This window comes from Nanorana parkeri, unplaced genomic scaffold (assembly GCF_000935625.1).
Source record: "Nanorana parkeri isolate BGI_ZX_2015 unplaced genomic scaffold, ASM93562v1 scaffold240, whole genome shotgun sequence".
NCBI classification, from domain to species: domain Eukaryota; kingdom Metazoa; phylum Chordata; class Amphibia; order Anura; family Dicroglossidae; genus Nanorana; species Nanorana parkeri.
The window spans coordinates 863,148-873,006 of record NW_017306508.1 but is presented as its reverse complement, the minus strand read 5'-3'; the positions used below and the strand labels follow the sequence as shown (position 1 = coordinate 873,006).

The 9,859-nt window shown below is 48.5% G+C and overlaps 1 protein-coding gene across 2 annotated transcripts; it reads left to right on the top strand.

The window, feature by feature from the left end:
* The first annotated feature begins 216 nt into the window (after positions 1–216).
* Positions 217–9,406, top strand: CNIH4 (cornichon family AMPA receptor auxiliary protein 4). 2 transcript variants are annotated; one of them, XM_018556512.1, is made up of 5 exons: positions 217–370; positions 2,218–2,286; positions 5,856–5,968; positions 6,771–6,911; positions 9,196–9,406. In XM_018556512.1, the coding sequence occupies exons 1-5, from the start codon at positions 302–304 to the stop codon at positions 9,221–9,223; spliced, it is 420 nt and encodes a 139-aa protein (XP_018412014.1). In that variant the 5' UTR covers positions 217–301; the 3' UTR covers positions 9,224–9,406. The 2 variants fall into 2 exon arrangements, with proteins under 2 accessions (XP_018412014.1, XP_018412015.1); XM_018556513.1 differs by lacking the exon at positions 6,771–6,911 and having other exon boundaries at positions 9,196–9,308.
* Positions 9,407–9,859: the final 453 nt, after the last annotated feature.

Here is a 9,859-nt window from a genome sequence, read left to right as displayed (position 1 = left end):
TTGGGTCCTTTCTAGGCAAGTGTTTATGGCTATTTCCTCCAAACCGTCCCGAGCACTGAGAATAAAAACAATTGTGTCTACAGTGATGCAAAAGAGATTGGGAGCGCCACCGCGCGGTGGTCTCTGGGGCCACAGCTGCCAATGGCAGCGCAGAGACCCCGGTGATGCGGCTGAGCGGTAGCCATAGTAACTTCGCCCCGCCCTCCACCGCTGCTCTCCGACCGGATCCTGGGGGTCACGTGACGAGCTTCCCACACAGGTCTCCAGGTCACGTGGTGCGGGTGAGGGAGCGGCTGGCGGGATGGAGGCCGCGCTCTTCATCTTCTCTCTGATAGACTGCTGCGCCCTTATCTTCCTCTCCGTCTACTTCGTATCCTTTGTGTGGAGGGCCGGCTTGGAGTCCGTGGTGTGCTTTCCGAGCCGGTTCCGTGTTGGCCGGGGTGTGTGGGAATGAACGACTGTGACTTGCGGCCCTTTCCGTGTGTGGAGTGCTTCGTGAGAGTTGGGGGAAGGTAGCACCCAGGGGGGGTTGCCATGGGCAGCAGCCTTACTTTAGCTCTTTATGGTAGTGCACCGTCAAGTGTGTAGTACAGGTGTGCCTCTTCTATGTCTGGTATGTAATGCATTAGTTGTGTGTGTGTATCACTGACATACATGTCCCTTGTCTCCGGTACACGTATGATAAACACATCACATGTTGGTTGTATGTAAGGCTCCGATCACACCCAGGTGTTTTGTTGCTCAAACTTTCCCATTCCAATCTATGAGACTAGAAAGTAGTCCATATCCCGCGACGGGCGATTTTCTGCTCCGGTGTGCAAAGGGGGCCATAGAGATGAATGGGATTCCACGTCTTCACATTTTATTTGCGCTTAGCTTTGAGCGACAAAATGCCTCGGTGTGGCCAGGGACTGATACTGACATGTCACTTGTCTCTCATGTGTATGTCCAGCATGTCACCCATCATTGCGTGTGTGTGTAATACTGACATGTCACTTGTCTCTCATATGTGTATGTCCAGCATGTCACCCATTATTGCTGTGTGTGTGTGTGTGTGTGTAATACTGACATGTCACTTGTCTCTCATATGTGTATGTCCAGCATGTCACCCATCATTGCATGTGTGTGTAATACTGGCATATCACTTGTCTCATGTGTATGTCTGGCATGTCACTTGTCTCTTGCATGTGTATGTCCACCATGTCACTCATCATTGGCATGTGTATGTAATACTGACATGTCACTTGTCTCATGTGTATGTCCAGCATGTCACCCATCATTGCGTGTGTGTGTGTAATACTGGCATGTCACTTGTCTTTCAAATGTGTATGCCAGACATGTCACCCCTCAGTTGTGTGTGCATGCGTATTACTGCCATGTTCCCCATCAGTTGTGTGTAATCATGAGTCCCTTTTTTCTCATATATGTATGTCCAGCATTTCAGCTTTGTGTGTGTATCAATGGCGTGCTGTTTGTATAATTGTTGGCGTGTTAGTCTTTGTGTGTGTGTGTGTGTGTATATATATTATATTATCGGTGTATCACTCTTCAGCCTGATTGTGGTGTCATCATATGTTAAGACGAGGGGGCGTCACAGATTCTCGCACCTCCCATCCTGTTCTTGGACAATTTAAAAACCTTGGGGCAAAAAAATCTTAACTACCCCCGCTCTGCAAGGGTTAAGCACTCATTTTGCCCAGGGAGCTTAATTGATGGAGTGTCCCTCTGTGTCCTCACCTCCTTTACACTGTATAGAGCGTGATGACTCATAGGACCTTAGACTGCCAGAGGAGAGGGGGGATAGGAGCCAGCCCGGATTGCGGTTTGGGTGTGTATGACTTTTTTTTGTTTTGGCTTACTAGACAAAACAAGAGCTTAATCCTTCTTGGGTTCCTGACACTGATTAGAGGTGAGGTGTACTTGGAGGAGCGGTGAGACATCTTCAGTATTACATAACAAGTCCAGCTGGATACCTTCTATCTGATATCCTCTATAAATATGTGTTTGGTGAATGTTGCAATGGCTGAGCAGCTTGGCGTCTTCAACCAGTTCATTGAAGAAAGCAGCATAGAGTTGTGATTGTGTCACTATGCCAGTCATCCTTCTTGCACAATACGTGGCCTGTACTTTGCACATTCCAGGGTGTAATACTTCATTCCCATTTACAATGCGGCTCTTCTAGATAAAAGCAATATTGTCCTTAACTTTGCGTTTTAGATTATCACTCTCTCGGACTTGGAATGTGACTACATCAATGCTCGCTCCTGTTGCTCCAAGCTGAATAAGGTATTTGTTGTCATGGCAAATGTTTTGGCTCTTACTGATAAGTAGTAAATCATCTCCTCTCACAGAATGAGAGTTTTAAAAAATAACTCTACTTTTGTGGAGAAGAATCAATCCTCTCGGGGTGATCCGTGTACATTGCATTGTTTTTAAAGATTATTTTTTTTAAGCGGTGCTACCGTTTAAAGGTGCGTTTTCAAGGTCATTTTGAAACCAGAAACTTTATTAGTACAGTTAAAGTATTAAGGATGCTTGGAAATTTCGGCCAAAAATTGCACTTTTAGCAAAATGCCAAAAGTGCAATTTTGTTTGGCTGAAATAGCGGTGCGTCTCTGCTTTCTTTCCTCCCCGCTGCTCTGTGTCCCAGTTGGGAGGAGAGAAACTGTCACAGGAAGTAGTGTGGGAGGAGGAGAGCGCTGTGAGCGGCCGGCGCCTCTCCTCCCGCACCGCTCAGCCTCCTGTGACAGATCGGGAGAGTGGCGATGCGGGGGCGGAGACAGGAGGCTGAGTGGTGTCGGGGGAGCAGTCGGCTGTCAGATCGAGCTCTCTTCGCCTCCTGTGACAGCGTGTCATGATGGAGAGCGGGTACAAGCAGTCAGTGATCAGTGATCGCTGAGTGTTTGTAAATAACTGAGGACATGGTATGTTTACTTCGTCCTCAATTATGAATGAATGGGAAGCGATCTACATCACCTCCTGTTCATTCATGATTGTGGTTATAGTAAACATACTCTGTCCTCAGTTTATGAATGAACAGTAGCACTCAGTATAGAGGATTCCTTTTCATTTATGAAAGGGTCTGCAGAAAAAGAGATTGAGGACTCTGTGTTCTCAATCTTTTTCTATTTTTAAAAGGGAAATATCAGGGGTCTGTTTTAGACCCCCACTATTTCCACAAAGCCGCCAACAGTAAAGTAAAAAAAATACAAATACAAAAAAAAAACTTTCTCTCCCGTTCATTGAAGGACACAGGGAACAGATCGGAGATCATGTACTGTAGGGTAATATCGCCACCTGCAGGAGAAGGACGCTAGGCACAAAAAAACTAAAGACCAATTACAGCCTAGGGGCGGCCCCTGCCGGTGGCCAAACCCCCCACCTACTGAGAAGTCTCCAGTTTTTTGCCTAGCGTCAGGAGTAAGGAGCTAAGAATTTTCCTCGGTATTCTTACCTGCTTCTTCCTGATTTTTTTCAGAGGATTCTTCTAGCAAGTGTTGTCCGGGTGGGGCGTGAGCCTCCTTTTTCTGTTACGGCCCATTCTACAAGGGCTGTTGGGGCATCTTGGGCTTTCCGTCATGGTGCCTCCGTTTCTCAGGTTTGTAAGGCCGCGACTTGGTCTTCTGTTCACACCTTTGCCAAGTTTTATAAGGTGGATGTTTTGGCTTCTGCGGATGCTGGTTTGGGGAGCAAAGTGTTGCAGGCGGCCGTTTGAGGGTATTTTTTTGTTTAGTTGGGTTTGTTGTTTCTGTTGGCCCACCCCTCTTTTTTGGTACTGCTCTGTGACGTCCCTACAGTACATGATCTCCGATCTGTTCCCTGTGTCCTTCAATGAACGGGAGAGAAAATAGGATTTTGGTACTCACCATAAAATCCTTTTCTCTCCGTTCATTGAAGGACACAGGGCCCGCCCCTCTATGTGGGTGTGTACTCCTTTACTGCTTGTTACTAAACTGGAGACTTCTCAGTAGGTGGGGGGTTTGGCCACCGGCAGGGGCCACCCCTAGGCTGTAATTGGTCTTTAGTTTTTTTGTGCCTAGCGTCCTTCTCCTGCAGGTGGCGATATTACCCTACAGTACATGATCTCCGATCTGTTCCCTGTGTCCTTCAATGAACGGAGAGAAAAGGATTTTACGGTGAGTACCAAAATCCTATTTTTGGTTTCGCCTGACGTTTGTTTTTTCGTTTCATGTTTTGAAATGTTCATTTTGGTGCAACTCTATAAAGTATAAGAGTAGAGGAGGGTTAAAACCACAGCCCCCCCCCGCCCCCCAATCTGTGTCCCATCAAGGAGATTTTCCTTCACTTTCTGTCCTATAGACTCAACAGGAAGTGAGAGGATATCTTTCCAGTGTAAGGAAATTCCTCTGTTGTCACGAGAAGATGTGTCCCCATTGGAAGATTCCGCCTCTATTCCAGCTCTGCTGGCAACTCAAAATTTAGAATGTATCCATATTTTCATTCCCAGTGACATTGGTGAGAGAGGGTCAGTCTCCCTAATAATGACATAGACAGAAATAAAAACCTGACAGTGGTATTAACCTCACCACTCTCTCCTCCAAATTTGAAATTAACTTTTTTACTTTGGTTATACTTCAAATACTTTGAGCCACTGACCTGAAACAAGTATGTCATTCAGTTTGCTGCTGCATGGTATGGGATGCAAGTACTTAGAGAGTATCATACCTGCAGAATCCTCCCACACCTTCCTGTTACAGCCAAATATCGGTTGTTCTGACAGTCAAAGCTTCTCAGTGGTACTCAAGCTTGCCACTAAGCCCCCCGCCCCAACGCGCTCACAGATTTTTGTTGGCCCATCACTGCCACGTGCAGCCTCAATGGCCATTAAGAATGTACAGTTGAGCTTCAGAGCTATTAGAAAATGCTTAAAACTTGCCCGTCAGGAACCCCTTGGCCCCTATTTAGACCCGAGTTCTGCAAACACAAAAACAAATACCTGCGAATGCGCTTCCCCGCTACTCATTTCAGTGAGTATTGGTAGCAGTGATTTGACTGGGTCCCTGGATGCACGCCAAATCCGGGAAAGTAGTTTTGCGACATGCGCTCCATGTTTCTTTCGTGTTGAAAAAGGCGTTTGCCCGGACGCATTTGGGGTGCCATTAACTTGTTATACCACTGTAAGCGTGTTCTGCGTTTGTGCACATTTTGTGAATGTGTGTCAAAGATCACACTTCTGTGTGAATGGGGACTTAATCTGGGTATATATGGAGTGAATTTCAGCCTTTCTTAGTGATCCGGCTGATATTGGCTCGGTGGGTTACCCTGTCTGCCAGCTTCCACCCAACATACTTTGATTGTGAAATCAAAGGGTTTGGGCAGAAAATTGTCGGCTGAACGGCACCTACATCCAGTCAGGTTCAGGGACTGTTCAGGTATTTGGACAGCTGGTGGAGCCGACTTCCAGGATACAGTAGCTCCAAGAGGAGCTTCCTCCTTTCACGCTCTTTAGTAATGTGGAGATTTAGGTCTCGTTCACACCTAGGCTTATTGCATATGCGCGTCTGTCGCGCGTTTTTTACCGCAATTCGCGGTAAAGTTGCGCGTTTCCAAAGGCTACTTGGCTGTATCCCAATGGAAACGCGCAACAAAACGGCCCAAAGTAGTACCTGTACCTTTTCAGGCGTGGGACGTTTTGTAGCGCGTTAGGGACGGGCGGAAATACGCCAAGGTGGGAACGAGACCATTGAATACAATGGGATTTATATTTTTGAGCGTTTTGTAGAGCGTTCGTCGAGCGTAGAACGTGCTACAAAACGTTCAGGTGTGAACGAGGGCTCAGTTGTAAATGTTGTGACTTCTTATGAAGCAATATTCTCTCTTTTCTCTTTTTGTAGTGGATAGTGCCAGAGCTGATCGCTCACACACTGGTAACTGTGTTGATGTTGGTGTCATTGCACTGGTTCATCTTCTGTTTGAATCTTCCTGTAGCGACATGGAATATATACCGGTGAGCAAATGTTTCCTCCTTTTTATTCTTACATTGTGGAAATCTATATTTACATAGAATGTGGTCCCTGGTCTTCCCTGTTAGAATATATCAATTGACAGAATGTGTTTTTAAATTTATATTTTTGAAAATTATTTTCAAAATCGATTAGTTAGCCGATTATTAAGTTCGATTAATCGGATAGAAAATTAGAGTTTAATATTATAGAGGGAAAGTGCAGTCGTACCTGAGCAGTCTTCCAGCAACTTGCTTCTGAGATCGGGCCTGTCTATCTGCCGCTGTCATCCCCCCCCACCTTCTCCTCCTTACTACTTCTCCCCGCGTCCCTGTGCCGATCTTTGGTGTGGGCGGGCGGTGAGCGTGAGGCGGGGAGGAGGTGCGGCATGTGTAGCGTGGATGCGGTAGCGTCTGGCAGCGGCGAGCGTGAGGTGGGGCGGGCAACGTGTGTGGAGCTGTGGACAGGGGCACCTTATCAAAAGCCGATTAATCGATTATTGAAAAAGTTGACAACTTTTTCAATAATCGATTATGTCGATTAGTTGTTGCAGCCCTATTTTAAATGTATGGATGTCTTCTGTAACCCTTCAGTAAGCCTTCCTATCCAATGATTTTCGCTGATTATTTAATTTTTTGGGTGGAAAAAGGAGGTTGGGGTTCACATGAAAAGATCAGTTTTGGTAGGATTGTAATTTATATCAGGTGAACATTTTAGCTGTAGTGTTTTGACCATTCTGATGATATAAGAAGACTGTCGTCATGTCCCATTGGCTAATATTTGTTTTTTGTTTTGATCTGTGCATAGGTTTATCATGGTACCAAGTGGAAATTTGGGAGTGTTTGATCCAACAGAGATTCACAATCGTGGACAGTTAAAGTCTCACATGAAGGAGGCTATGATCAAGTTAGGATTCCATCTACTGTGCTTCTTCATTTACTTATACAGGTGAGTCCAATCACTTTAAAGCAACATAATGTTGCCGTCATTCACTCGTGAATTCATAGAAACTGTAGGGAAGATTAGTCTGCTTTGAATGCCGTTCACTTATTGAAACTCCTCCATCATTCTGAAGATTTAAACCTCTGAAATCCTTGCATCACTGGGGTCACTGTAATTGGGAATGCTGAGTTATAATTTATCTGACATAACGGCTGCCTATGTGTGACAGATAAACGTTAAACGTATGCAAATACATGTATCTAGAGGTGCCTGAGCCCATGGAGCTTCGAACCTGAACCATTTATAATCTGTTCTATACTTGCTGGCAGTATAGAGTTAAAGTGAAGCTGAAGCCAAAACTCACAGGGTTATTCACAAAAGGGTGAAGAGTTTGGAGAAGAAGTGAACAATCAAGGACAACATAGCTGATTGGGAAAAATACTCCAATTCAGCTCACTTTCCAGTTCAGTTCCTGGGATTGTTGGACATGTAGCAGGGGGGGCCCTGGGATTGTTGGAGATGTAGCAGGGGGGGCCCTGCGATTGTTGGGGATGTAGCAGGGGGGGCCCTGCGATTGTTGGGGATGTAGCAGGGGGGGCCCTGCGATTGTTGGGGATGTAGCAGGGGGGGCCCTGCGATTGTTGGGGATGTAGCAGGGGGGGCCCTGCGATTGTTGGGGATGTAGCAGGGGGGGCCCTGCGATTGTTGGGGATGTAGCAGGGGGGGCCCTGCGATTGTTGGGGATGTAGCAGGGGGGGCCCTGCGATTGTTGGGGATGTAGCAGGGGGGGCCCTGCGATTGTTGGGGATGTAGCAGGGGGGGCCCTGCGATTGTTGGGGATGTAGCAGGGGGGGCCCTGCGATTGTTGGGGATGTAGCAGGGGGGGCCCTGCGATTGTTGGGGATGTAGCAGGGGGGGCCCTGCGATTGTTGGGGATGTAGCAGGGGGGGCCCTGCGATTGTTGGGGATGTAGCAGGGGGGGCCCTGCGATTGTTGGGGATGTAGCAGGGGGGGCCCTGCGATTGTTGGGGATGTAGCAGGGGGGGCCCTGCGATTGTTGGGGATGTAGCAGGGGGGGCCCTGCGATTGTTGGGGATGTAGCAGGGGGGGCCCTGCGATTGTTGGGGATGTAGCAGGGGGGGCCCTGCGATTGTTGGGGATGTAGCAGGGGGGGCCCTGCGATTGTTGGGGATGTAGCAGGGGGGGCCCTGCGATTGTTGGGGATGTAGCAGGGGGGGCCCTGCGATTGTTGGGGATGTAGCAGGGGGGGCCCTGCGATTGTTGGGGATGTAGCAGGGGGGGCCCTGCGATTGTTGGGGATGTAGCAGGGGGGGCCCTGCGATTGTTGGGGATGTAGCAGGGGGGGCCCTGCGATTGTTGGGGATGTAGCAGGGGGGGCCCTGCGATTGTTGGGGATGTAGCAGGGGGGGCCCTGCGATTGTTGGGGATGTAGCAGGGGGGGCCCTGCGATTGTTGGGGATGTAGCAGGGGGGGCCCTGCGATTGTTGGGGATGTAGCAGGGGGGGCCCTGCGATTGTTGGGGATGTAGCAGGGGGGGCCCTGCGATTGTTGGGGATGTAGCAGGGGGGGCCCTGCGATTGTTGGGGATGTAGCAGGGGGGGCCCTGCGATTGTTGGGGATGTAGCAGGGGGGGCCCTGCGATTGTTGGGGATGTAGCAGGGGGGGCCCTGCGATTGTTGGGGATGTAGCAGGGGGGGCCCTGCGATTGTTGGGGATGTAGCAGGGGGGGCCCTGCGATTGTTGGGGATGTAGCAGGGGGGGCCCTGCGATTGTTGGGGATGTAGCAGGGGGGGCCCTGCGATTGTTGGGGATGTAGCAGGGGGGGCCCTGCGATTGTTGGGGATGTAGCAGGGGGGGCCCTGCGATTGTTGGGGATGTAGCAGGGGGGGCCCTGCGATTGTTGGGGATGTAGCAGGGGGGGCCCTGCGATTGTTGGGGATGTAGCAGGGGGGGCCCTGCGATTGTTGGGGATGTAGCAGGGGGGGCCCTGCGATTGTTGGGGATGTAGCAGGGGGGGCCCTGCGATTGTTGGGGATGTAGCAGGGGGGGCCCTGCGATTGTTGGGGATGTAGCAGGGGGGGCCCTGCGATTGTTGGGGATGTAGCAGGGGGGGCCCTGCGATTGTTGGGGATGTAGCAGGGGGGGCCCTGCGATTGTTGGGGATGTAGCAGGGGGGGCCCTGCTATTGTTGGAGATGTAGCAGGGGGGGCCCTGCTATTGTTGGAGATGAACATGTACTAAACTTGTATAATTCTATCTTTCCTTGCAGTATGATTTTTGCCCTTTTAAACAACTGAGGCTTATCAGGAGCCAAGGAACGGGACTGGGATCCTTTAACCTGCTTCGTGAGAGGAGAGCCACCAGGAACAATGCAAATCAATATCGCACTGCTACGCGCAAAGTATTTTTCTTTTCCTAATTGAACTCCATATTTTTTTGCTGTATTTTTAACATAAAATATTTAAAAAGAAAAAAAAAAATCCAATCACTTGTGTTTAATTTTTTTTAAACACAGATGAACACTACAAGTCTGGTCTAGCGGATGATTTTGGGACTTTTTCCATCCTGTGCCGTTTGTAATCACTGAAACAATATTCTTTCCATCCGGCGGTTTCCATAAATGGATAAATATTTGCACATTGTGGTAGATTTTCAGAAGTTACATTTACAGCTAAGGTGTCATAGCAGGAAGCAATATTTTTTGAAATACAGCTGATTTCCTGTCTGATGATCCCGTAGTACACAATGTTCCAGCAATACAGCAAAGTGATATAAATGTCACATTTCTTGTGAAGAGGTATCGGGGCTTTTATATATAAAATGTGTGTAGAGTGGCCCTCTGATGAAATGTTCAAATAAAGCTGTTTCATGGTCTTGCTAGAATTTGGGAGAAGAATTCAAATGCTAACCAGTCCTGGAGCCGGTCGGAGCAC